The 26,442-nt window shown below is 64.4% G+C and overlaps 1 protein-coding gene across 1 annotated transcript in view; it reads left to right on the top strand.

Moving 5' to 3' along the window:
- Positions 1–25,647, top strand: part of LOC113186807 (beta-parvin) — a 36,148-nt gene extending 10,501 nt beyond the window's left edge. Inside the window, exons 4-12 of the mRNA XM_077794550.1 lie at positions 2,565–2,705; positions 3,996–4,111; positions 6,561–6,619; positions 8,033–8,052; positions 12,455–12,516; positions 13,859–13,927; positions 16,539–16,640; positions 20,950–21,022; positions 22,915–25,647. Coding sequence (XP_077650676.1) covers positions 2,565–2,705; positions 3,996–4,111; positions 6,561–6,619; positions 8,033–8,052; positions 12,455–12,516; positions 13,859–13,927; positions 16,539–16,640; positions 20,950–21,022; positions 22,915–22,991 — 719 coding nt within the window. The 3' untranslated portion in view covers positions 22,992–25,647. The remainder of the gene's footprint in view (positions 1–2,564; positions 2,706–3,995; positions 4,112–6,560; positions 6,620–8,032; positions 8,053–12,454; positions 12,517–13,858; positions 13,928–16,538; positions 16,641–20,949; positions 21,023–22,914) is intronic.
- Positions 25,648–26,442: the final 795 nt, after the last annotated feature.

Genomic DNA, 26,442 nt, shown 5'->3' with positions numbered 1-26,442 from the left:
AGTTGGCCCCATGAGTGCAGCACTTCCTCGGGCTACGGTGGCCGCGAGCCTGGCTGCGCGCCTTTGTCTTGTGCCCAGCGTGGGGGAGGCTCCCTTGGCTCCGCGGCCTTGTCACAGTGGCCAGGCTGCTGGTCCTCCTTGTTTGGGGGTCCCCAATAAGTACTCGAAAGGCCACTTTACAGTCTCTTGTTTGTCCCTGGGTCAGTGTCCCACGTTGAAGACAAGGACAACGTTCAGGGATAGTCAGCTGTGGACAGGACACCCCGACGTCGTGCCCGGTGTGGGACCCGTTGTGACCCTGAGGAGATGCGTTGGTAGCCCATGTGACTCTTGAGCGAGGCCCAGATTCCAGGAGAGGTCTTGCTGCAGGCATTTCACTCCTTGGCTACAAAAGGCAAAATCTAAACCAAATACGGGATTTGGGCCGAGTCCCAAGGCCAAAGTTGCCACCTGTGCGTCTGAGGAGTGGGCTGTGGTGGTCAGCAGGAGCGGTCAGGAAGAGGAGGAGCCAGCAAAGCAGCTGGGCAGGATGGGCCACAAGGAGTCTGGTACCGGGAGGGACCGAGGGTGCGTCCAGGAGGCAGGGTGAGGAGTCCAGGACAGAGAGGGCCTCTGGGCTTGGCCATGTGGAGATTGCCGCGGGTGAGGACCCGGTGGCCGGTCCCAGAGGAGCTGTCAGTCTCCGTGGCAGGCGGGTTTCTGGGGCACATCTGTGCTACGTTGCTCTTTATGGGCAGAGGGTGCCATGCTGATGGCTGTGGGGGCTCCCGGGCCGGCTACTGCCTCTGCTAGCCGCCCCCTGCCCACCGCCTCTGTGTCTGTAGCCCTCGTTGCTGTCACCAGGGCCTCCCGACTGCCTGAGGTCCGGCGGCTTTTCTCTGTCTCTTTCTGAGCTGGGAAGAGAGTCCAGGCCCCGGCGAAGCCTGGGCTGCTCCCGTCTCAGCAGTGGGCAGGGTGATGTCTGGTGGCCCAGCAGCCATGTCCCTGGTTCCCCGCCACGTGGAGTGCCACCCAGGACCCAGCCCAGGCCACCCCAGGCACAGCCAGCCTCCCTGGTCTCCGTTACGGCTGGGTGTGTCCCCTGAAACTCACACACTGAAGCCCGTCCACCCCACAGGGTGAGACTGTTTGGAGAAGTCGATTGGGGCCTCGTGGTGGGGGCTGGGCCACCGTGACTGGTGTCCTGATAAGGAGAAGAGATTGGGACCCAGACACACAGCAGGGCCATGTGAGGACAGGGGGAAGGTGGAGTCAAGGAGCCGGAGGAGAGGCTCAGGAGAAACCAGCCCAGCAGCCCTGGGCACGAGGACCACTCTTGGCTGTCCTCCTCCTCTGATGCTTTGTCACGCTGCCCGGGGATGGGTGCAGTTTCCTTCTCTGTCTCTCCACCTCCTCTTCCACCCCAGGTGACGTGGCTGGCAGGGGACAGGAGGGGTGTCCCGGGTCCCTGTCTGTCCTACTGGACTGGGCTCCTGGGCCCCGGCTCTGCCCGGTGCTAGGTCCTGGGACACTCGTGCACCCGGCTTGCTGGGTTTCCAGGGTGTTTCTGGGACACTGGATTCTTCGGCAGGGCTGGTTGGATCAGGTGGAGGGACCCGTGTGCCAGGCGTCACCGTCCCCAGGCCGGTGTGGCAGGCTCTTGTTTCCCTTCCTTCTTGCCCTCGGCCCAGCTGGATGGTGCGCAGTTGGTGTGTCCAGGACCCCCTCGGTCACCTCCCACCCCGCCTGTCTCTGCACTAGGACCCCTTGTCCCTGCCTGCTGAGCTCCAGGACTATGCCTGTCACCTAGCAGGTGGGGTTTTAAACGCCCTCCTGGGACCGTCCCGGGACACTTTGGCCGTTTGGCGGAGGTCTGGCCCCGACGTCTGAGCCTGGAATCTACGAGTGGGAGGAAACCGGGTCCCCCGCCACGCTGCCCTCACCAGGGCGGCTGGAGCGCCCCTGCCCGCGTCTGCTGTCCCCTGCCCTCACCTGCCGCTGTGCTCGCTCCTCAGGGAAATTGAAGGAACGCAGGCCGCGGCCAGGTCTCTGGCTCAGTAATTGAATCTTGAGCACAGGTGACAGTCCCTGTACTCGCCAGGCCCCTCCCAGTTGCTGCTCCCTCTAGGGGACAACATGGCGTGAGCCCCGTGAAGCTCTAGCAAACTTCTCTGTGTGTCAGGACGTCAGCGGGGCCAGTGGGAGTGGCACGCAGGAGGGAGGTGGCCCCAGAGCCTTCCTGGCCCCGCTAAGCTCATGTCCCCAGGACGGGCTCCTCACTGAGCTGCCCACTCCTCCAGGTGCCCCTGGCCCTCAGCGAGGTCTTCCGTGACTCTTCCATTTTGTGTTCATGGATTGATCTGGGGGGGGGGGGGGGCTCCACGTTTCACCCCTGCCCCGTCCTGCTCTTCCTTCTGGTGTGGAACGACCTTGGACTTGGGGTTCTTACTTCCACGTCTCAAAACTCCCCGTGTCTTGCAGTCACCTGCTCCACCTCGGGGGCCTCAGTCGGCAGGTGACCGGGCCACCCTGGCCCCTCCTGCCTCCTCTGACACGCAGCCTCCAGTCTCGTCCTCCTCTTGCAGAGAAGCTGGCGGACCGCAAGCTGAACGTGGCTGAGGTGACCCAGTCCGAGATCGGGCAGAAGCAGAAGCTGCAGACGGTTCTGGACGCCGTGTTGGACCTGCTGCGGCCGCACGGCTGGGCGCTGCGGTGGAGCGTGGACTGTGAGTGGCGCCGGGAAGGCATGTCTTTTGGGGGTTTGGGGGGTACCAGAGATTGAACCCAGGGGCACTGGACCACTGAGCCACGTCCCCAGCCCTATTTTGTGTTTATTTAGAGACAGGGCCTCACTGAGTTGCTTAGTGCCTCCCTGTTGCCGAGGCTGGCTTTGAACTCACCCTCCTCCTCTCTCAGCCTCCTGAGCTGCTGGGATTACAGGCGTGTGCCACCGCGCCCGGCAGGGAGGGCGTGTTTGGATGGAGCCTTTGCCTCTGCGCATGTCTCCCCCACCAAGGCACCTGGCCCTGGAGGTTAGAGACCTGCTCGCCCTCCTGCCCCACGGGAGGGCAGTGCAGAGGGGAGGGGCAGGAGGCCACGAAGCGGGGCACACCCTGAGGGCCTCTGTCTGCCCAGGGGGGAGCAGAGGAGTGGCCCCCGCTGGGCGGGTCAGGGAGACTTCAGAGGCAGGGCCGTCCCCAGGGGCTCTTGTGGGGACTCGACTCCAAACCCCCGGGACCTTCATTCTAAGAGCTGTTTTACTGACGGCCCCCAAAGCAAGTCCCCAGGAACTTGGGCCAGCCTCAGGAGGGTGTCACAGGCTGAGCTGGCTGCAGGAGAGTGTGACATCACAGTGTCCCCAGCCCAGGCACTCAGCGAGAGGGAGAGCTGACCCACAGAAGCTGGACCACTCTGGTCCATTGCTCCCACCCCCTGCAGGGCAGTCGGGGTGCAGAGCTCTCCCTGCTGGCCCCGTGGCCCTGGGGCCGGGGGAGCTGGGCCAGGCTACGGAGAGGGCACCTGCCCTGGCCTCTTGGCCCGAGAACTTGGAGAGACCCAGCCTTCAGGGTGCAGGGGCCGTGGGTGGGAAAGGGCAGAGGTGGCAGCTGCCCAGCCTCGGCCTGCACTCGGGGGCTAGGGAGAGTGGGCAGCCACAGAGACCGACCTGGGCCAGGCGGGAGTCGGCATCCAGCATCCCAGAGACGGCCCACCCCCGATGGGACAGCCACTGGCCTCCAGGGAGAAGTCACTGGGAGCCAAAGATGATGGCGTCATGACTGTGGTGGCACGTGGCCATGACTCGTCCTCCTCCCGGTTCACTGCTTAAAAAGCCAGGCTGCTTTAGTACGGTCACCCGGGGCAGAGGAAGGAAAGAAGTAGAAAGGAGAGGGGAGCTCACGCTGGAGGCCCGGCGCTGTGCTGTCCATGGCCGGTCCTGTCCTTGCCTCTGAGGTCCGTGGGGATGCTGCCCTGTGGACGGCCGGATTCCCTGAGCCTCGCTCTCCTCCCTGCCACAGCCATCCACGGGAAGAACCTGGTGGCCATCCTGCACCTCCTCATCGCCCTGGCCACCCACTTCCGGGCCCCCATCCGCCTCCCCGAGCACGTGTCCGTGCAGGTGGTGGTCGTCCGGGTGAGTAGCCGGCGGGTGCGTCCTGCGCGGGGGAGGCAACGTGACGTCCCCTCCCGCCGCCTTCCATCTGCAGATTTTCCCTCTCGAGCGCCTACCTCTGGGTCTGGCCCTGGCTCCGAGGTGGACGGCGGGGGGTGGACAATGGCGCTGATTGGCGCAGAGGCAGCGGCTGCGGGGTGTTGAGGTTTAATTTTCCAGATTTTTGAAAAGAACATTCGTTTCTCTCCAAAGCCAACTCGTCGGAATTCAATCCCTTGAATGTGCTTATTACTGGAGGAGGCTGGGCCGGCGGGAGGAAATAGATCCCCAAATTAAAGGCTCCGCGCGTTTGCCGTGGAGCACGTCCCACATCCCCATTATCTCTTTTTTGGGATTCATTTCTCTTGATTCACTCGGAGAAGGACTGGGACCCCCGGGCCTGCCCCACCCCCGCTGCTTCCCCCGGCACTGGGTGCGGGGCCCCGGGTGCGGGCAGTTTTGCTGGTGAATGGACTGAGCACCTCGCAGGCACCGGGCGCTCTCTGGGCTGCTGGGGTCTCGAGATGAGGAGACCCCCTCGGGCCTGAAGGAGCAGCTGCCTCGGCTCCTGGGAACCTGGGGCTCTCGGGGCTCTACGTCCCTGGAGACGTCCGGCCACACGTTCTGATTTTTGGACTCACCAGTCCTGTGGCGCCTGCCGTCCGCGAGAACCTGGCTGAGACGCTGTTTTGCGAAGCCGTCTGACCGCCCCGTCACCCCGGGTGCTGGCTTGGCCTGGCTGGAAGGCCCCTCTCTGGCACTAAGCAAAGGTCACCTGCCTGCTCTGCCCGCTTCCTGCCTAAGGAGGATGTCTGTGGCCAGCACGGTGACGTGGGCCCCAGGAGGCCATCCTGCGGTCCCTATCTTGGAGGCCTGGTTGCCGGCAGCCGGCCGGGAAAGGCTTCCCGAGGACATGGGGAGCCTGGTTTCCCAGCCCACCTACGTCAGAGCCGGCCGGCCTGGCGCAGGCTCAGCGTCTGGGTGTCCCCTTTCGGGCTTGCGCTGGGTCCAAGGCAATCTTGGGTTTGCGGAATGTTTGACCCAAGCAAGTATTCGAGGTGCCTCCCACACCGACCGGGGTTCACAGGGCCACACCCAGCATGGAGGAAAGGGAGGGGGGGCTCCGAGCTGGCCGCACCGTTGCTCAGAGGCTGGCCTCCCGGCCTCGTTCGAGCCGCCCTGCCTGCCCGGCCATCCCCTGGCCTGTCCCCGCACGTCTGGACTTGCTCGGGCGTCCGGTTCGCTAGTCCAGGCGGGGCCAGGCCAGGCCCGTGGGATTTCAAGGATGGAAGAAACAGGCCAGGGCCACGTCCACCTCCCACCACAGGGCCTGGGCTGTGCCACAGGGTCACTGACCTGCAGTGACTTCCCACCAGAGTCCACTACGTTTACACTATTCGGCTTGAAGTCTCCAATACCTTGGCCTGGGCCCAGCACCCAGTAGGCACCTAGGGCGCGTTTGGAGTGTGAACAGGATGTCTCTGGCCTCGCCGGGAAAACTCTTCTGAGACTCAGTCAGCCTGAGGCCCGAGCAGGCTGCTGGCCAGGGCCAGCCGTTCCTCATTAACAGGGACCAGCCCCAGAGGCTCTGGAGGCCGCGCTCGGGAAGGAGGGAGGCTCAGATCTCAGGGGGGCTCACGGGGGCCGCCGCCTCAGGAAGCGATCCCCCATCCTGCCAGGGGTCCGGGCAGGGGCCTTCGGTGGTGGTGGCATTGAGTGGCCACCAGGGTCCCCCCAGAGCGCCTGCAGCTGTCACCCCACAGCACCCCTCCATGACCTGTGTACCTGCCCAGCCCCGAGGAGCGGCCGGTGCCCTGGGGTAGCCCCCTGGCTGCTGAGTCAGAGCAGCTGTAAGAGGGGAGGAGGGCAGGCGGATCGGAGAGCCAGAAGTCTGAGGTCAGGGGTCAGCAGGACCTCAGAGGGCTCAGGGAGGACCCTGGCCCTCCAGCCTCCGGGGAGCGGGTGCTGTCCCGAGGCTTCGGGCTCATCTCTGCTTTGGTGGACACGTGGCCTCCCCCGCTCTGCCTCCTCTGTCCTTGCGAGGACCCCAGCCGGGCAGGACTCAGGCTCACTGCAGGCTCACTGGTCTTCACTCGCGTCCGTCCGCAAGGACGGTGTTAAGGAAAGTCACATTTGAGGCTCTGGGTGGACGTCCTTGGGGACCCTGTTCAGCCTGGGAGCTGTCTCACTGGGTGTTTCCCCATCCTTCAGACACCCTCCGCCCCTCCTTGGGGCACACTGAGTCCCTCTGGGGACTCTGAGCCGGGGCGCTTCCTCCAGGACCCCCTCTGAGGCCCGCTGTCAGGCCACACGGGGGACAGCGGCCACCTGAAGAGCCTCTGAGCCGTGGGGAGGGAGCTCCTGCCGGGGACCCTGTGCGTGGGCGAGTCCTCTCACCTCCTCTCTCTGCTTTGCTCCCGGGGACGAGCAGAAGCGGGAAGGCCTGCTGCACTCCAGCCACGTGTCGGAGGAGCTGACCTCGACCACGGAGTAAGTGGACCGTCGGGCCCTCCAGGCCCTGCGCCCAAGCGAGCCCAGGCTGCAGCTCAGCCAGGGACACCCGTGTCTGAAGGGACACCTGCCAGGGACACCTGCCCACTCTGGGTTGCTCCCTCCGCCCCTCCTCTCCAGGGCTGCCGGCCCTCTGGTACCTCTCCTCCGGGCCCTGGTGCGTCCTCCTGCGACGAGGCCTGCTGAAGGCACCGTGGCCACCGCATCCCGTCTCTGTCCCTTCTGGTCTCTCTTAGCGGCAGCCCTGAGGTCACCCTCTCAAGACCTCCCCTGGGAGGCTCAGGGGTCTGTCTCACCTTTGGAGTCCCGGGCCGGGCCCTCAGTGTGTCCCTGCAGTGTTGAGTTCTGTGTCTCCCTGGCCTGCACGTAGTAGGTGCTCACATCAGCGTCTGTTAAACAAGACGGAACCCGAGCACCCGAGCCACAGGGATCTGGGGAGGAAACAGCTCACTGCAGCCCCTCGGGAAGGTCGCCTGGGGCAGGGCTGTGCCCCGGGCACCGGCGCCTTCCAGAGAAACTAGTCGTCCTGTCCTTCATGGGCTGGCCTCCTCACGGCATGTCCTCAGTGACCTAGGGCTTGGGGCCATGGCGGCCCTGGACCTGAGGTCTGTGGCCCAGGCTGCAGGGAGACCTGCAGGACTGGGCCCCTCCTACAGAGGGCAACTCAGGTGGCTGGTGTGTCCACCCAGGGGGGACCTGCTGCGTCTTGTGCAGGGTCAGCCCCTGCCCCAGCCCCTGCACGTGTCCACAGACGGACAGAAGGGGCCAGGTGGGTTAGGGTCCCCTCAGGGACATTGAACTGGTCAGCCCTGCCCTGGCGTGTTGCCTACTGAGCCCCCAATGACGTCTGACAGCTCTCTCCCCCGCCCCCTCCGTCTCCCCCTCTGTCTCTGTCTCTCGGTCTCTCTCTCTCTCTGTCCCTCTCTCCCTCTCTGTCCCCCTCTCTCCCTGTCCCCCTCTCTCCCTGTCCCCTCTCTCCCTGTCCCCTCTCTCCCTGTCCCCCTCTCTCCCTGTCCCCTCTCTCTCTGTCCCCTCTCTCTCTGTCCCCTCTCTCTCTGTCCCCCTCTCTCCCTGTCCCCTCTCTCCCTGTCCCCTCTCTCCCTGTCCCCCTCTCCCTGTCCCCCTCTCTCCCTGTCCCCTCTCTCCCTGTCCCCCTCTCTCCCTGTCCCCTCTCTCCCTGTCCCCTCTCTCTCTGTCCTCTCTCTCTCTGTCCCCTCTCTCTCTGTCCCCCTCTCTCCCTGTCCCCCTCTCTCCCTGTCCCCTCTCTCTCTGTCCTCTCTCTCTCTGTCCCCTCTCTCTCTGTCCCCCTCTCTCCCTGTCCCCTCTCTCCCTGTCCCCTCTCTCTCTCTGTCCCCCTCTCTCCCTGTCCCCCTCTCCCTCTTCTTGTTGCAGGCAGATGATGGGCCGGTTTGGTGAGTACCGGGGTGCCCTGGGGCTCATGGGTCACAGGGGAGTGGAGCCAGGGCCGTGGGGCCCAGGGCAGGAGGGGCAGGGTGGAGGAGGGAGGGGACGGCCTGTGTGACCGTGGGTGACTGGGTGTCTCTGGGAGGGAGGAGGGGCCTTGGTGGGGGGGCTCCTCACAGTCTCTGGTCTAACAGCCCTCCCTGGGGTCAGGCCACCGAGCTCTGTTCCAGCTGGTGACCTTTCGCTGCCCCTTCATCCGTGTCCCCTCCCCAGCAATGGGAGGACCGAGTGACAGGAGTGAGGCCCTGCTCCCCTGCAGCTGGTTTTCCTGCAAGTTTTCGGGGGTGTCCCAAAGAGGGTCCTGACCACTTGCCCACCCCCCACTGAAGCCTGGGACCCCATCACCAACGAGGGGTGGCAGCACAGGGACCAGCCCAGTGTGCTGGTGTTTGTACCCCGAAGGTGGGCCGCCCGGCTGGCCTCCTGGACAGAGCCACCTGTGGGGGACTTTTCAAACCAGGAGCACTGCCCCCAGGGCCTGCTCTCCAGCGGGTGGGGAGGGGCGGCACTGTCAGGAGGACAAGGCCCCGCCCGGCTGGCCCTGGTGCGGTCACTGGGGTCCTGGGTAGGATGCCCCTGAAGCCCAGCCCTGAGGCTGTTCTGGGGACGAGCCAGCGCCACGTCCTGTGACTTCCCCAAGGCCTGGGATTCCAGAGGAGGCAGCACACTGTCCCCTGGGCTCCCTCAGGAGACCTCAGGCTGTGCCGGGACTCACCGCCCCCCGGGTCCTTCTTATTAAGAGACAAGTAAAGGAGGAGGGGGGAAGGCTGGTCACGTCACTGAGGGAGAGGCTGCAGGAGGGCAGCCCAGGGCTGGTGTGGGGCGCCCCAGAGTACCCGCCGGGCACCCTGCCCCTTCCTGCTCAGAGCAGCTCAGACCCTGGGTGACACCAGCAGAGGGGCCCAGGCCCTGGTGTCCTCTGCGGCTCGTAGACTCGGCTGTGGGAGGTCACGGAGCATCAGCTTGGTGGGGGCCCGGGAGTGGGAGGGCCCGGGGCCCGGCCTGGCCTCTGAGGGGAGGCCGAGGCCACCAGAGGCCCGAGGGCTGTGCCCGCTCAGCTCTGAGCGCCACACAGGGCTGTCAGTGGGTGACAGGAGACTCGTCCCACCCCCGACCTGGGCTCCGCTGACGCAGACAGCAAGCTCCTGGTCCCCAGGGCCTCAGGGGGGGCGGGCCGGGGAGCAGGGGTGGCCGAGGTGCACCTCCCGCGGCCCCCTTCCACCCCGCTGCCCGGGTCTGACCACACGCACTGCGTCCTCCGGCCCCTTGCAGCTGCTGGGTTCTTTGCACCATCCATTTTTGGGGGTCCTTAGCCTCCCTAGTACATCCCTGCCTGCCCGAGGCCCTCTCAGTGGCCCGAGGGTCTCTCTGAGCACCCTTTGCACACCTCCCCTCCGGCCTCTGGGCCCTGCTCCCGTGTGGAGGCTCCACCTGAGGCCCCAGGCCTCCTGCCCCCTCAGGATGGCTCCATGCTGGTCCCGTGGGCTCCTGGCTCCGAGGTCACTCACCCCAGTGACTGCAGATGCTCCCACCCGCCTCACCTGTTGGCTGGGGGCTCTGCACAGGGAGTGTGTAGCTCTTGCCCGTGTCAATGTCTACACCCGCCGGCCTCCTTGTGCCTGGCAGACCGGGTGGACCTGTGGGCTCCTGCCCCTCCTCCCTGCTCAGGGCTCCTTGAACTGCAAGCGTCCTGCGGGCTGGACGGCCCAGGGCGGCACCCCAGCCCCCACCTAGTGCCCGTGTGCCCGCAGCAGCTCCTAGACATCTGGGAGCTCCCAGGGCACCAGGTGGCCCCTGGTGACACTGCTGCTGGGCTTGGCCAGGAGCCCGCTCCTGCCTCTCTGTCCCCAGGGTCCTGCAGAGGTGGGGGCAGGCTTTTCTCTGGGTGGAAGCGCTCTCCAGGGAGCCGAGGTTGTAGTCTGGTCTCCATGGCGACGCCCGGCTGTGCCTCTTCTCGCTGGCAGCCGCCCCCGCCCCAGCACCGGGCCCTTCCCAGGCTGCGTGAGGACAGGGACACCGTGTGCTCCCTTCACCTCGCCTCCTCCTTACAGCCTGACCTCGCCCCCCCTGGCCTCCCCGTTCCGGCCAGCAGAGCTGGTTCTGAAACTGTAGCCTGACGCCACGGCACTGCCCAGCGCCCGCTGCCCCCACGGCCCCGGCTGCCCCCGCCAGCTTGCTCACGCCCCCCCCCCCCCCCCGGCCTGACTCTGGGCTTCCTCGCCCTCTGTTCCACGTGCTGTCCCTCCACCTGGAGCGCCGTCCTCCCTCCTCCTCTTGTCCAGAAAGCCCCCTCAAACTGCAGGACTCCTTGTCCTCAGGGAGCACCAAGGGACAGAGGCCAGCCCTGACCTCCTGGACTGGGCTTTCCTGCACTCCCGCCTCCTCTTCCTGGACTGGGCAGTGCGCTTGGGGAAGTGCAGGAAGTGCACCTGGGGAGGAGGCCGTTCACCTCGAAGCCTGTGGGCCTTGAAGCCGTGCCTCTGGGATCCGAGCCCGGACCCACCTTTATCCCCTCGGGCACACAGATGTGTGCTGGGTCCCCACTGTCCCCCTTCAGAGCTCTCCAGCCCCTGGTGCAGGTGAGCGGCAGCCAGCGTGGGCGTCCCCTCCTGCCCGGCGGCCTCCCGTGTGGCCTGACTCCGCCAGCCCAGCAGTGGCCTGGCTAAATATACCGGCTGACGTCAAGCGCTCTGCTCCCGGGGCCTCCGTAAGCAGCGTCTCAAGCTGGGTCTTGCCTGGTGACGTTGAGCCCTTTTTGTGCCCTTGACAGATTGTCTCACTGGGGACAACCTGACTTTGAAGGCGGTAAAGTCGCTCACATGTGCTGCGGTGGAGGCTGAGGCTGGGAGGCCGGCGGGAGGGCCGTCCAGGCTCTGGGCGGAGGAGGCTTCTGCCCCCGCCCAGGCGCATGTGCAGGCTCCTGGGCCCCAGGAGCTCTGGGCTGGGCAGGCCGGCTGCAGCGTCCACCACCTCCTGTCCCTGGCCCTTGGGTGTCCAGCTCCTTCCCTTTGGGCCTGGCGGGGGAGGAGGCAGCTGCTCCCTCCAGCAGTGGCCTGGCGGCTCCTCCCTCCTTCACTGTCCTGTGACAGGTTGGGGGTGACACAGATGCTGGCCTGGCCACCCCCGGGAGGGCAGGGAGGCCCCCATGCAGGGTTCAGGCCTCTGCTGTCCTCGTCGTGAGCACCACCTGCCCCAGAGACCCAAGGCAGAAGCCGGAGGCCCCAGGTCCCTTCCACACGCTCTCCTGCTGGTCCCTTCTGCCAGCGGCCGTCCCTGCAGCTCTGTGCTCCTGTCCACGTGCCCCTGTCAGGGGTCAGCCGTCAGGGGGCCACCCAGGTGGAGGTCGGAGAGCCAGGGGCCCTCCTGGGAGGAGGAGGGTGGACGGGCACTGCAGGGGGCGTGAGCCACACTTCCCGTCCCCGAAGCGGTCCCTGTGGATGCAGACTTCCCGGGATGCGGTCGGGAGCCGCAGTGTCTCGGTTCCTTGGCTCTCTGCACGCTGGGGCCCACCCTTCCCCGAGCAGGAGCCAGCCAGTGCAGGCGACAGGCATCCATGGTCCCAGGCCTGGGGAGTGGATGGTCCAGCACAGAAGTGCCTCTCAGTGAAAGGACAGCTGGTGGAGGCTGGGAGCCCCTCAGAGGTGCCTAGGGGTGCCAGGCAGTGAGGCAGCCATAGGGCAGGTGCAAAGGCCCCGGGGCAGGCTGTGCCTGTAGCTCGTTGCAGGAGCAGTCAGAGGCCGGTGGGTGGAATGAAGTCAGGGGCCTGAGTGTGGAGGGTGCCTGATCCACCCCTTGGCCCACTGGAGGGAGAAGGGCCTCTGTTCTAAGCATGGTGAGGAGCTGGGCTCAGTGGTTTGGGTGGGAGGATAAGGAAGGATTCAGTAGCGCTTTAAAAGGGAGGATGGGGAAAAGCCAGAGGCCCGCTGGGCAGGAGGCTGCAGGGCCCTAGGGTGCGGGCAGCCTGTGTGTGGGCACAGCTGCTTTGGGGAGGCAGAGGTGACTGGATCTGCAGAGACGCCGTTCACAGGTAGACACAGGACGTGGAGAGGGAGAGTTGGGGACGGCTTGAGTGACAGGAGTGGCCGGGCAGCTGTCCCAGTGCCATCCTGTGGCCCGTGGAGAGCTTCCCGCCCTGTTGAACAGCACCTTGGAGGCCTCCTGTGCGCGCGCGCCTGGTGCAGGGGCTCCCAGCTCGCCCAGCCTCCTCGAGGGTGCCCCCTTCAGTTCTGGCAGGAATTAGACTCTGGGTGGGCAGGAGCGTCAGGCAGAGCATCCCGGGGGGGACCGGCCATCAGGGCACGAGTGGCCTCCATCAGCCCCTCTCCCGTCCCCTCCTGGCCTGTCTTGCAGAGCGAGACGCCTTCGACACGCTATTCGATCACGCACCGGACAAGCTCAACTTGGTGAAGAAGGTGAGCCGGTCCCCCCACCTCCCTGACCCCTGTCTGGACGCCTGCTGGGCAGAGCTTGCCCTGAAACGTGGCCACGGGACTGGAGCAGAATCAGTCAAAACTGCGGCCACAGTGCGCAAAGCCAGCACCCCTCAGCTCTGCAGGGAGCGGGCGAAGCTCCCGCCCTCCCGCCAGCCTCCGGGCAGTGCCTAGAAACTCTTCCCACCCGACCCCAGGGCTTTTCTCAGTGTGGAGTGCTGTCAAGCCGTCAAGGCAGTCGAAGCCACATTCACAGCCATCAGCCTCTTTGTCCCCAGGCGGGAGCTGGGAGGCCGGGCCTCCCCACCCAGACATCCTGTTGGCCAGGCTGTGGATGGGAAAGTCCAGCGAGGCTGTGGGGATCTGCTGGGGTGCTGCGCCTTCAGAAGGGATTGGGGCCCCTGGCCGAGGGCCTGGGGATGCCCCACTGGGGAGGCAGCTGTGGGCGGTGAGCCAGGGAGGGAGCTCTCTGGTCAGGTCAGCTGCCCTGATGGATTTCTCAGTGCAGGACTTGTCAGAGCCTTTAATGTGCCACCTGGCATTGCAACTCTCCAAGGAGGAATGGGGTGGATGCGCTTCCCAAGTGGGTCTGGATGGTGAGATTTATGCATCTTCATTGGGGGCGGGACGTCTTACAGTCCAGTGGAACCCACTCTTGGGAAGTGCCAGTCCAGGCTCAGTGACATCTTTATGTCCTGGAAACGTGACCACAGGCTGTGGGAATCGCCCACGGTCCTCCCACACTGAGCCTTCCTAGCTTCCTCAGGACCTGGGAGCCCCCGCCCTGTCCCACCCCAGCCACATCTGGCCCAGGGACAGAGCAGATGGGTGGACAGTGAGGGAGGAAGGTTCTAGCACGGTCCTCGCCTCCAGGCTGTGTCCTAAGGCAGGTTATGTGGACCCAGCCTCAGTTCCCACCTGCCTGGTGGGGCCAGAGGCATTGTCCCCCCTCAGGGGCACTGTGACGGTAACCTGGGCCACCTCTGTGTGACGCAGGGTGGTCACTGTGTGGAACGTGTGTGGCCCATGGTCACCTTGCTCCTTTCAGTAGGTGGGGTCAGCCAGGGACAAGTGCGATCTGGTGGTCTCCCTCTGACTCCTGCTTCCAACTGCCCTTCTCGGGCCCACAGTGGGAGTGGCCTGGAGGGAACCCGGGACCCTGCCCCCTGCCGGGCTCCTCCCCAGGCCATCAGCCACAGCGGGCAGCACGTGCTCTGTGTCTGGCACGGGGCTTTCTCACTGAGCCCATGGTGGCAGTGGGTACTGGTGGACACCCCACAGGGCCAGTGCTGTCCCCGACGTCCCCTCTCGCTCTGCCTTGCAGTCGCTCATCACTTTTGTGAACAAACAGCTGAACAAGCTGAACCTGGAGGTGACAGAGCTAGAGACCCAGGTAGGCGGGGCTCGGCCCTGGGTGGGCGGGGCTCAGCCCCGGGTCTCTGTCCTGTGCGTCCAGCAGCTCTGAGCTCCGGTGGGGCGGGGACGAGCAGGCGGGAGCCCCTGGGTGCTCCTGGGCTGTGGACACAGGGCCGCGATCTGCGTCCATGGCCGTCTCTGGGCCTGAACTTGCCCTTTCATGAGGACGCAGTCATGTTGCACTGGCGCCCACCCTGGTGACTTCATGTCAACCTCATGACCTCTGCAGGGACCCTGTTTCCAAATAAGGTCACGTTCGCAGGCCCTGGGGACTAGAACTCCCACATGTCTGTTCTGGGAGAGGGTCCAACTCTCCACACCCTCCGAGGCTGCCCCACGTTGTCATGCGCCTTTGCACGTGCATGTCCCTCGGGTCTAATGTCCAGCGGTGGAGGCCGCTGCTGTCACCTGTGGCCCTGTGACCTGCACCTGGCGAATGCTGACTAATTCCCCTCCAGTGAATGTGGATAAAATATTTCTTCTGCACTAGAATGCACACCTCCCGCCCCAAGATAAAGTGGCGCCGTGAAAATAGGTCCTCAGCCTTGGCAGACAGGACGCCGGCTCCCCGGATTAGTCTGGGGCCTTGGGAGCTGTTGGCACAGACGCCTCTAATGCCCAGCTGATCCTTCTTCAGCCCCTGGGCGATTTCCCTCACCTCTTTCTCCTCCTTAGACTTCTCTCATTTGCTTTTCTAATTAAAAAAGTAATTCAGGTTCATTGTAGGAATGCCTGAAAGCGCAGATAAGCAAAACAAATGAGAACCATCCCCAATCCCTGCGCCCAGGGCTCCGTGGCGCCCTCCCCTACCCGCGGGGGCTGAGCGGCAGCCCAGTCTGCACCGGGAAGTCCCCTGGTCCCTTTTCCAAAGCACATATTTGCTCATCATTTGAAAATGCATCCATTATTTCTGGCAATTTGCTACGGTCTGCGCGGCGGGACGTGCCTGTCGAGGTGCTGAGTTCACAGGCGCATTTTCTCAGGTGACCGGGGTCCCACATCAGCTGCTCTGTCCTGTTTTGGTCCCTAAATACATCAGCTGCGTCCTCCTTATAAGACAGAGGAGCGCGTCTCTGCCTGGCCTTTCCTCTTGTCCCGTCCACCTGGGGACCTACATTTTCTTGCTCTGAGTTGTCCCCCACTCAGCCAGCACCTGGTGACGCTGGTCTCCCTGGTCTTGCTCCTGGGACACGAATGCCTCTGTCCAGCCATTTGTACCCTCCTCCGTTTCCCAGATTGACTCAGAGAAAGGCAGGCGCCAGGGCCAAGTGGCGGTATGGGGGCTGCTGCCCCCGCATCCTGACCGGCGTCCCCAGCCTGTCCCTTCTCAGATGGGCCAGCACCTAGCACCAGAAACCAGGGTGCCTCAGGCTTGGACTGCTCTTCAGTGCACATCCGTCCTTCCCACAGCGTCCACTCCTGTTTCCAAGGTCATGTCGCCTGTAAAGGAGGCGGCGTGTCACCCACCAAGCAGCCGGCAGCTGAGTCCAGGGCCCGGCCAGTGCCGTGACCCCAAAGGACTGTCCCCTGTAAATAGCAGCTTCACACTTTCGTTTCTTAGTGGCACGTCCCCTGCTGTGGGCCAGGGCAGGCCACCACTGGGTGTCTGTGTGTGGGGAGCTGCGGCAGCCTCAGGCAGGCCTTGGCTCCTCAGAGGCCATTTTCAAAAGATGGCGGGTCCTGCTGCCCCTTGTCCCGCCCTCCCACGCCCAGCATCACCTGCTCTGGGGGTGGGTGCAGGCCGTTTAGGGCCCAGCGGGAAGGGGCTCTGGATGCGGGGTGCCACAAAGGCCGGCATCTCCAGGGGCCCCGGGGGGATTGTCCCAGCCGTGGGTGCAGCTGGTGCTTAGTGGTGGCCGGAGGGAGAGCCAGCGCACCAGGTGGCCCGTCTGCCCAGCACCCGCACCCTGCAGACGCAGATGGGGGGCTTGCTCTTGCTGGGGGCCCTGCCCATCCTTGCTGGCCCTCCCCTGAGACCCAGGGTCAGTAACGGACAGTTTCAGACTCATGGCCTCAGCCAGGCTGCTGCCCCTGACCCCAGACACTGGCCTCCAGGCACCTGGTCCTGACGTGTGTGTGCGTGTGTGTGTGTGCACGCGTGTGCATGTGTGTCTGTGTATGTATGTGTCTCTGTGTGTGTGCGTGTCTGTGTGTGTGTCCGTGCGTGTGCATGTATGTCTGTGTCTGTGCGTGTCTGTGTGTGTGTCTGTGTGTGTCTGTGCGTGTCTGTGTGTGTGTCTGTGTGTGTCTGTGCGTGTCTGTGTGTGTGTCTGTGCTTGTGTGCATGTATGTCTGTGTGTGTGTCTGTGCGTGTCTGTGTGTGTGTCCGTGCGTGTGTGCATGAATGTCTGTGTCTGTGCGTGTGTCTGTGTGTCCCCCCCCGCCCCCGCGGTCTCTTTCTCCCGTCTCTCCCCACTCTGGGGGCCAGGACCTGGGGTGGGAGCTTTGTCCCGTCCTTGCTTTGGTTGCAAACCTGCTGCCCGGGTGAGGTGAGGGCTGCATGATCCGGATCATTTCACTGTGACCGTTTCTCCTCCCTTGAGTTTGTTAAAGTGTTTGCTGGGAATGTCACCAAGACCCCCCTGCAGTTTGCAGATGGTGTTTACCTGGTCCTGCTCATGGGTCTTCTCGAGGACTACTTTGTCCCCCTCCACAACTTCTACCTGACCCCGGAGAGCTTCGACCAGAAGGTACGTGTGCGGTCCCCTCCCTGGTGGCCCAGGATGTACCTGCTGACGGGAAACCTAAGCACTCTCTGCAGCCTCGGGGCGTCTTGAGCAAATGGAAGCCGGGGTTGGGGTGGACGCAGCTCCCGGCAGAAGGACTGAGAAGCCATCGTAGCCTGCGAGACACCAGAGTCTGTCCTTCACCTCCCCTTTGGGGTCCTTTGCGTGGCCTTCTGTGGCTCTGGTACTTGTGATCCAGGGTCAGATCCTGCCACACGTCCCTCGGGTTTTCCTGCTCTTTGTGAGTGTCCCCAGTGCCCTCTGGGCAGCTCTGTGGCCAGCGTCTCCCTTCCCCATTCTTGGGCAGCAACATATTCCCAATGTTTTTCCTACTAAACGATCGGGCAGCTTCTTGAATAGATACCGACATCCCTCTGTCCTTAGGAGGTGGGTGCCAAGACCCACGAGGACACCAGTGTCCACCACGCTTTTGTCCTTTATGTAAATGGCGGAGGATTTGCACAGAACCCACCCACAGCCCGCGGTGTGCTCAGATCACCCCTCACACCGCCCCACTTGCTGCAAAGTGAGCACCAGGGAGAGAGTGGCCCTGCAGTGCCCAGGGGGACGTCACTCTGCCCAGAGGTCCCGGTCAGTACTTGGTTTAGATGCAGGTGCGGAATCTGAGCATCTGTATTTATTCTGTGGCTGTTTGCTTAGGAAAACATTCTGGGGCTGCCCTGGGTGGGGTGCCCATGGCCCCCGCTGGCTTGTCCTTGTGGGCTCCCCCCAGCCCGTCACGGCAGCCTGAGTGCCTTGCCGTAAACACTTGGCCACACGGATGGGCTGGGGCGCCGTGGCTCACGGCGTCTGTCACTTTATTTTCTCAAAACTGCCAGACCCGTGAGTCGGGGAGGCAGACTGTGTGAGCTGGCGGTGGCAGCCCGAGAAGCGGCGGGAACCAGGGCCAGCGTGGACCATCCGCCTGCTCCGGTCCCGCGTGGGCAGCTGCCAAGCGTCCCCGGGTCCTGCCTGCGGAGGTGCAGTCAGAGCAGAGGAGCGGGCTCGGCACGGGGCGTCCTGGCCAACCCGGGGTGGGGGTGGACGGGCACGGGCCGCGGGCGAGCCTGGGAAGTCGAGGCCGCGAGGTGGTGAGAAGGCTGGCTCAGCCTTGTTCCTGAGAGGTCCCTTCTGTGTTGAGACTCGCCAGCTGGCCACACCCTGGTTCGGCGGGATCTGGAGCCGGGTCTCTGGCCAAGACGAGGCTTTGTACAGATGTCAGAGGCGCTGCCCTGGCCCCAGCCTTCCTCCCCTTGAATCCAGATGAAAGTCTGTGTCACTGCCCTGGCCCCCGAGGCTCCGAGCCTGGCTCACCTGTGAATCAGGGTGCGGAGGGGGGCTGGGGGGCTCTCTGGGGAGCTTCTGGTCCCCTGGAGGAGGGCCTGCGGCTCTGGATCCCCAGGGCTGGCTCCTCAGTGGGGGCTCTGGGGTTCTGGTCTTTCCTCACGTCCCTGCGTCCCCCGTCGTCCTCCTCCTGGGCGAAGGTCCCGAAGCGCTGCTGGCATGTCCCCCGACGATCTGTCTCCTGGTCTGACAGCTGCCTGTGGCCTGGCAGCTTTTCCCGTGGGGACCGAGCCACCAGAGGCAGGCTGGTGTGCTAGGCCCTGCTTGGTGACAGTGGCGACATGGTCTCCAGTGTCCTGGGCACCGAGACCACAGGGCACCTTGGTTGTGGCTCTGGGGACCTCAGTAGCAGCCCCACCGTTTCTGAAGGAGGGGCCGAGAGGGTCAGAGAGCAGCGCAGGAGAGGCACCGAGCACTGCCCACCCCAGGACGGGGCGGCTCAGCCCAGCAGGGCCCTGTCCCATGGTGGGAGGCGCCCCGTGAGGCCGGGGGTGCCTGGGGACGGCCGCCGCCTTTGGCTCTGCACACTCCAAGCCCCTCGTGCCCTTCGGCCATCTGGGGGGAGATTCCAAGAACCTCCCGTCGTGCAGCGCGGCGTCTGGAGACGTGGGATTCCTTCCCCGGAGGTCCCAGGGAGGGCCTTGCAGTTTCAGAGTGTGTCCCCCTGTGCCCGGCTGCTGAGTCCACTCTACTAGAGGCGCAGGTCTCAGGGCGACCCCCGCCAAGGTCGCGGAGTGCCCAGGGGGAGCTGGAAGGGCCGGCTGCACTCGGAGGTTTTCTAAGACCCTCTGAAATGCGGGGAGAAAGGCCGCGCCTCCGCGGACGTGGCCACACGTGGCGGGTCCCATGGCAGCCGCAGTCACGGGGGCTCTCCAGGCCCCCCAGGAGCTGCCTGCTGGCCTGCGCGTCCACCCAGAGGATGGCCTGGCGAGGTGGCCCCTCCTTTCTGCATTGTCTCAGGCCGAGGAGGACGCAGAAGGGAATCCCCCCTCAGAACCAACCACCTCGAGCTGAGGGGCTGCGGGCAGGGTCCTGGGGTCTTCCCCGTGGACTGTGCCCTCCGTGGGGTGGGGTGGCCAGGTGGGTGTCCGCTGGGCTTTCCACTGTGACTCGAGGCTGCTGCTGGCGTGCGTGCGTACACGTGGGTGGGGACGTGCGTGGAGCCCGGGTGGTGGCTAGAGGCAGAGGCCCCCGGAGGACAGGCATGGGCGCTGGACCCCGACGCCGTGCTCGGTGCAGGCTCCATCTCTTCAAGCCTGGGCCTCTCTTGGCACGGACGTCCCGCCCCGCCTCAGCCCAGTGCCCGCTCCGTGAGAGGGAGAGTGCTGCCTTGCCCAGGGTCCTGTGCCGGGTGGCCACTCTCCCTGCCCAGCTGCCCGTCCTGGCTCCAGCCCCTTCTCCGCTCCCAGGGCTCACCCAATTCTTGGGCCCAGAGGCGCAGCCCCCATCCCCAGGTCCTGTCCTGTTTCCATCGGCTGGTTCCAGTCTGCCTCCGGGATGGCCAGGGAGCCTCCCAGGACAGCGCCTCCGGTCATCCCGCTCAGCAAGCCTGTGCACGTGGCCGGCATCTCACTGGCCACACCCCCGTGCCTGGCCGGGGCTGGCATGCAGCAGGTGCTTTGCTTCTCTGGACACCCCAAGTTGGGTGCCACTCCCTGAGGGTGATTTTGCCAAACACCCTTTCCCTGGTCAGCCCTTTATTCATTTTTGGCACCAGGGATTGAACCCAGCTTAACCACTGAGCCACGTCCCCAGCCCTTTTTGTTTTTTATTTTTTATTTTTGAGACAGGGTCTTCCTAAGCTCTTCAGGGCCTCATTAAGTTGCTGAGGCTGGCTCTGAACTCGTGATCCTCCTGCCTCAGCCTCCCAAGTTTCTGGGATAACAGGCGTGTGCCACGCGCCTGGCCCCAGTTAATTAGTAACTGATGCTGTCAGTAAAATCATTATCTGGGGCTGGGGCAGTGGCTCGGTGGTAGAGCACTTGCCTAGCATGTGAGGCTCTGGGTTCAATTCTCAGCACCACATTTAAAAAATGAAGATATTGTGTCCATCTACAGCTAAAAATAGATATTTTTAAAAATTATCACCTGTTTCTGCTGCACTTACACTGAAATCATGGGGAGTTCGTGGCTCAGGGCCCTGGGTCCTTCCCAGCTGAGGTCTGTGTGGAGCCTGTGGGTTTGGCGGCAGGTGGGTGCTGGGTGTGATGTGGCTGACCCTGGACGTTAAGCGCAGCCCAGCGGCCCCTGGTCTGCTGGTGACTCTCCAGCAGTCACTAGCAGAAGGAGCGCCTCCAGCCCCTCAGCGCGAGTGGCACTAGACCCTGTGGTCACAGGGAGGAGCCACACGGGGTAGGGCAGGTGCATCGGGCAGCGCTGGGCCAGGCGACTCTGCAGCCACCATCCAGCTGACTTCAGTTCCAACAGGGTCCACGGTGCCTGCTCAGGGCTGAGCCCCTGCCGCCTGCAGAGCACCGTGTCCTGCAGTTGACCAGGCCACCCTGTGCGTGCCCACTCCTCCCAGCCATTGCGGCAGTTAGCAGGGGCTGCTCTGTGCGGGGCAGTGCCCAGGACTGGCTGCTCTGCAAGGATCTTGTCCTCCCTGAGCCTCAGTTTCCTCGTCTGTAAAATGGGATCCCTGCCGCTTCTCCTTGTGGGTCTGGGTCTGGGGCAGGGCAGGCACCGTGGGCACGAGTCCTCGAGAGCAGGCCCGTGCCTCCCTCCTCCCGTCCCTAGCCCCAGATCCCTGGTGTGAGGAGGAGTGTCCCCTTCTCTCTGCTCCCTCCCGGGCTCTGCCCCGGGCTCCCTGGGTCCTTGCAGCTGAGTCGAGGCTCCCTCTGTTCACCCTAGTTCCCATCACCTCATCAGCGGGTCCCGGGCAGGCCCAGTGCAGGTGGCCACGGGTCCTGAGCTGATTCTTCCTTGGCAGGTCCACAACGTGTCATTCGCCTTTGAGCTGATGCTGGACGGTGGACTGAGGAGGCCCAAGGCTCGCCCTGAAGGTAATGCCCGGCCCTTGGCAGGAGGCCCTTGGCAGGCTCTCACGTGGCAGGGACGGAAACCAGGACTTAGAAGTGGCTGGACACTGGACGTCCGTGTCTCTGGCTCATTTCCCCTGTCCGGAGTCCAGGCTGAGCTGGTGGGCAGGGTCAGCAGGGCCAGTTCTGTAAGAGCCTCTTGGTTTTGAAGGACGCGGCCTCTGCCTGCAGACCTCAGGGCCGAAGACCCCTGGCCGTGGCCGCTCGGCTGGAAAAGCAGTTTTGCGCCCTGAGAGGACATTAAAGGCTCCCAGATTTAATGAGGCCTCCCGACGGCGGGCAGAGGGCGAGGCTCCTGAGCGGGTCTGGGAGGGACGGCCCAGCCAGCCTGAGGGCTCGCCCAGCACCCCGCCTGGCTTGAGGTTGTCACCTGTCCCAGGCTTCTCTGACCTGAGCCAGCACCTGAGTGGGGGTGGGGCGCTTCTTAGGGTGCAGACTGAGGTCAGGGTGAGGGTGGACCCAGCAGTTTCCCTTGATATCAAGTTTCCTGGCCTCTGCTGCTCCTGTCTGGGGACCCCAGAACCTGGCACGGCCATGGCATTGGCCGCCCAGTGTCCTGGTCAGTGCAGGAGCTGCGAGGGGCCCTGGGGGATTCAGGCTGAGCAGCACCCCGGGGCCCTCTTGGGAAGTTGCAGGGTGGGGGTGCTGAGCACTTGAGGCACTGACGGGTCCTGCGGTCCTGCGTGAAAAAAACCGTGACCTCCACACACACACACACACACACACACACACACACACACACACACACCCACCCGGGCCCCGCAGTAGGACGCCGCAGGGCCAGGAGCTGTGGTCCTGCCTGCACACAGGAGGGCCCTTGGCTGGGGAGACCTCGCCTTAACTGGAGGGCCACAGGGGCCTGGGAGCACACAGGGACACCTGGCCCATCTGGGGAGAGGCTGGGTTCGTGGGGCCCCAGGAGGGACTCCCGTCCTGCTGTGGGAGCCACGTGGTCCTGTGGGTACCAGGGTCTGGTGGGGTACCCCAAGGTGGCTTTTGAAGCCCTTTGATGTCAGATCTGGGGCAGCTGAGGGGGTGTAAGTCCTGTGACCCCTGGGGGTGGGTGCTGTCAGGACAGGGAGCAGGGGGCTGGCTTACACCTGCACATGTCCCCATGTTGGCCGCCTGGTCTCTGTGGCCTCTGCCCTCCCCACCACACCTCCCTGGGTTTTTGGGGGCTGGGGTGAGCCATGGGGCCAGGGGCTCTGGGCCCCCCACAGAGTACTGGAGCTCCCTCAGGTAGGCAAGCCATTCCCGGCCACCAGTGACCCACCTGGACAAGCTGGGACCCCAGGTCCAGGGGAGGTGGTGGGTCCAGAGCCGACTGCGCCTGCCGCGTCTGGCTCTCAGGACTAGTTACCCACAGGGCTGCGCAGGGGGGCCTCGACCTAGGGGACTGAGCTCAGGGCCTTCGGCATCACTGGGTTAAGAGGAGAAGAGGCGGGAGCCCAGAGGCCACAGAGCAGGTGAGAAGAGCCAGGCGCCCAACTCCCAAGAAGGTCCCCTCCCCACGAAGACAGCAGCCCACTTAGAGTCCGTGGGTCCCTGCGGGTTATTGGAGTTGGCCTTCCATCCGGGAAGTGCCCTTGGCCACCTGCCCACCCGTCCTTGAACATGTCCCGATACAGATCCCAAGGGGTCTGTGTGCTTGTCCCCACAGAAGGTGGTGGCCCTGGTGGGGGCTCTCCACGCAGCCTGTGCGTCCGGGGATGGTCACGCCGGGGTCTCCTGCACGCGCCGGCCAGTAGCCTCATGCCGAGGCGCTCAGCTGTGCCCATGGTGGCCGAGAGCCCGTGGTGACCCCAGGCAGGGCACACTCTCTCCTCCGCCAACGGTGTCTCTGTGTCCTTCTGCAGATGTGGTGAACCTTGACCTCAAGTCCACTCTGCGGGTGCTGTACAACCTGTTCACCAAGTACAAGAACGTGGAGTGATGGGGACCCCAGACGGCGCGGGACGGTTCCGGGGCAAGAGAAGCGGGACCCGTGCCCCAGGCCCTGCTCAGGGAGACGCCCTGCTCCTCCCCGGCTGTGTGGCCCTCCCATCCCTGCCTGCTTTGGTGGCCTTTCACCTGCTTTCCTTGCAGCCCTGCAGTGGTCAAGACCTGGGAAAATGCAGCCTCTAGACACGGGGCTGGGCTCCGGGTCTCCCTCCCTCCCTCGGGGCAGGCTGAGGAGGTTGACTGTGTTGTCAAAAGATGACACGGAGAAGCTCGGGCCCAGCCTCCGCTGGCCGCGCTGCCGCTCCCACCGGTGGCCTGGTCTCTCCGTCCACCCTGGCTGTTCGGGGCTCGGGCATTTCCCCGGCGGGGCTGCCCTTGGACCAGGGGCCTTTTGACAAAAGGGTTTTGCAATTAAAAAACTCAACCCTCACGTCCCCGGAACCCTGGGTGTGACCCATGTCCTCCATCCCTCTGGTTCCCGTGACTTCTTGGCCACTCTGTGTTCTTACTGACCTTGAGCGTGAGCTCCCAGGACCCGTGCCCTGCCACGGGCAGAGGGAGGATTGGCTGAGGGCGTCCCTTGGCTTCCTGCAGCGGCCCAGGGCTGGTCAGGAGCTGGCTGGAGGCGGCTCAGTCCCGAGGTCCGTCTGGGGGTGGCCCGTCTGGGATGGCCCATCTGGGGAATAGCCCGTGGGGGAATAGCCCGTGGGGGATGGCCCGTGGGGGATGGCGGCCTGTCCCTTTGCTAGGCCCGCAGGGCGGGAGGCTCAGAGTACAGAGGACCCACGTCCCGCAGCTTGGAAGCCGGGGTCGAGGGGCCAGGTGCCCGCAGGACCCAGTTCCCTGGTGGCCCCGTCCTTGGCCGTCTCCCTGGTCTCCACAGGTCCCCCTCTGCCAGCGTCTCTGTTAAGCACACCTGTCACACGGGGCAGGGCCCACCCACGTGGCCTCATTTCCTTGTTACCTCTTTAAGGCCCGTGTCCAGATGTGGTCACACTGCGGCCCTGGGCTTTGGGGCTAAATTTAGGGGACACGACACAGCCCATGAGGGGGGCATGCAGTGTCCATCTCTGTCCTCCCGGTGCTCCCGTGGCATCTCCCTCTCTGTGTCACCTAGTTAAGCTCTTCACCCTGGTCACCTTTGGAGAGGAATGGCGTCCCCTCAGCTGTGTTCTCTGACCTGGCCCTGGCCACAGGGGGTCCTGCTCTGTGGCCTGCCCTGGCCGTTCCCCTGCTGTCTCCTCCTGGCCCCTGCCCGGCCAGCCCCTTCTCCAAGCTCTGTGTGCTCATTAGCGACAGGAGGACAGGCCTCTCCGTCTCCTAGGCCCCCACCCCCTGCCGACCAGGGCTGGGGGTCAGGGTTAATGTGGATTGAAGGTCGCGCTGAAGGTTGAGAATGTCCTGAGAGTCCTCCCTGGCTCCGCGTGGCTGGGCTGGGATGGGCTGAGAAGAGCATTTTGATGGACGTGGTCTCCCAGCAGGAGAAAGAAATAATTAAAAAGGCATTACTGCATCTCCTGCGGGATGCAGTGACATTAAAGACCTCCTTGACAAAATATCCGGGGCCGGAACGTTCCGCGCTGCCTTCATGACTCGCCTTCCAGGGCCGGTGGCCTGGACCTGCCCGGCCTTGCTCTCAGGCGGGCCTGGCCAGGGCGTTGCTCATCCCCAGGGGTTTCGGGGGCCGAGGGGCGGAGATGAGGATCTGGAGAGCGCACCTGTGGCCTCTTAGCCAACTCCGGCAGCTTCAGCCTGATCCTCGGCATCCAGGGGGAGGACGTGGTCAGGGGGAGGGGCTTCCGCTTCTGAAGCAGCCCCTGGAGCCCTGCTGGTCAGGCCACTCCCCACTCTTCCCTTTCAAGAAGGACACTTGGAGGGGCCGCGGATGTGCGGGAGCCGGGCAGGCGGCTGGCTCACAGCAGGACCGGTAAAGGCTGAGGTTTGGGAGGCGGGGCCTCTCCTGGGGCTGTGGGTGCAGCGACCTGCAGGGTCCCTTCAGGTCTTCTTGATCCCTGCCCAGCCTGAGTGGGAGAGCGAGGGCCGGCTCTGAGGGCCCCTGTGCCAGGAAGTTCTGGAAGGTTCTTCCTCCTTCCAGGCCACAGCCTCATGATGATTTTTCTCTGAAGAGGGGCCTGGCCCACGGCAGCGAGGTGAAGGCAAGGCCATTTGTGTCCACCCGCGGGGGCAAAGGCGTGGACAGCCCCTGCACCAGGAGTCCCGGGTTCTCAGGCCCACGTGGAGGCTGGGCGGGGGCTGGTCCGGCCCTCCGGGCGGCCCCTGGCCTGGCCGCCTGCAGCTGTGGCCCCTTCCCACGTGGCCTGGTGCAAGCCTGACCCGGCCCCGTGTCCTTCGGCTGTGCTGGAGGGTGGTTTTATTTTGGAATAGCTGAATCCTCTGATCCTTTGTGTGCCGCTATGTTATTGTCTTTTTAATTGTTCGAAGGACGTTTCCTTTGGATTTCTGGATATTAAATAAAAGCCACTAAAGCCCTGGCTGTGCTTTGATCAGACCCACCTGGCTGACAGCAGGAAGCCATGCAGCTTGCGACATGAAGGCCCAGCGCCTCCGAGCGGGAGCGGCGGCTGGGGAAGTGCCCGACCGCCTCAGCGCGCTGTTATTTATTCCAATAAAGGGCCGCTGGGCCGCCCGTGCTCTTTTGGCTGCTATTTTTCTCTCCCGTGCATTTAGCAGTTGCTGCCCGGCTGCCCAGTGCAGGGCCCACGTGACCCACAGCCCCGCCTGCATGGCCCTCTGGCCAGAACTGGGCCACTGCTGGCCCTGGGCACGGGCTGGATAAATTGGCCACTGCGGTGGAGGGGACAGGAAGTCACGAAGCCTCGTGTGCTAACTAGTGAGTGACCACCCTTGACTCTGGGGCAGGGACCCAGGTAACCGGCAGTGGTGGCCTAAACTTGGTGGTCACCAGCCCCACCTCCAACCCTCCTGGGCAGATGTCCTGGGACTCCGCAGGAGCCTGGGACTGCTACAGCTGTGGCCAGCCCTGGGCGGGCAGCAGGATGGCCAGGTAGCAGCGCTGTTCAAGAAGCAGAAAATGACGGACGGTGGCTGTGAGGGCCTGGTCCGAGATGCACACGGGGTGGAGTCCGGGTCTATCCCTGGGTGGCCGCCGGTAGGTCAGCCCACCCGGGCCTTCCAGCACAGGGCTCCCACCCTCAAAACCAGCCGTCCCACCTGTTCTCCCTCTAGCAGGGTCTGGGGACAGTGCTGGTCGTCACAGCTGCTGGCCTGCCATGGTGAGGCCAGCAAAGAGCCATCCTGCCCAGATGCCCGTGCTGCTGCGGCTTGGAGGCCCTGGGCCAGCCTGTGTCCACTGCCTCTGTGGGGGGGTTCCCTGTTAATATGGAGGAGGACGGAACCGTTCCCCTTCCGTGCTGGTTCTTTGAGGCCAGCAGTGGCGAGCGGCTCTCCAGAGAGCTTGCTGG

The sequence above is a fragment of the Urocitellus parryii genome, unplaced genomic scaffold (genome assembly GCF_045843805.1).
Source record: "Urocitellus parryii isolate mUroPar1 unplaced genomic scaffold, mUroPar1.hap1 Scaffold_259, whole genome shotgun sequence".
In the NCBI taxonomy this organism is placed as follows: domain Eukaryota; kingdom Metazoa; phylum Chordata; class Mammalia; order Rodentia; family Sciuridae; genus Urocitellus; species Urocitellus parryii.
This window is presented reverse-complemented; position numbering and strand designations above follow the sequence as displayed.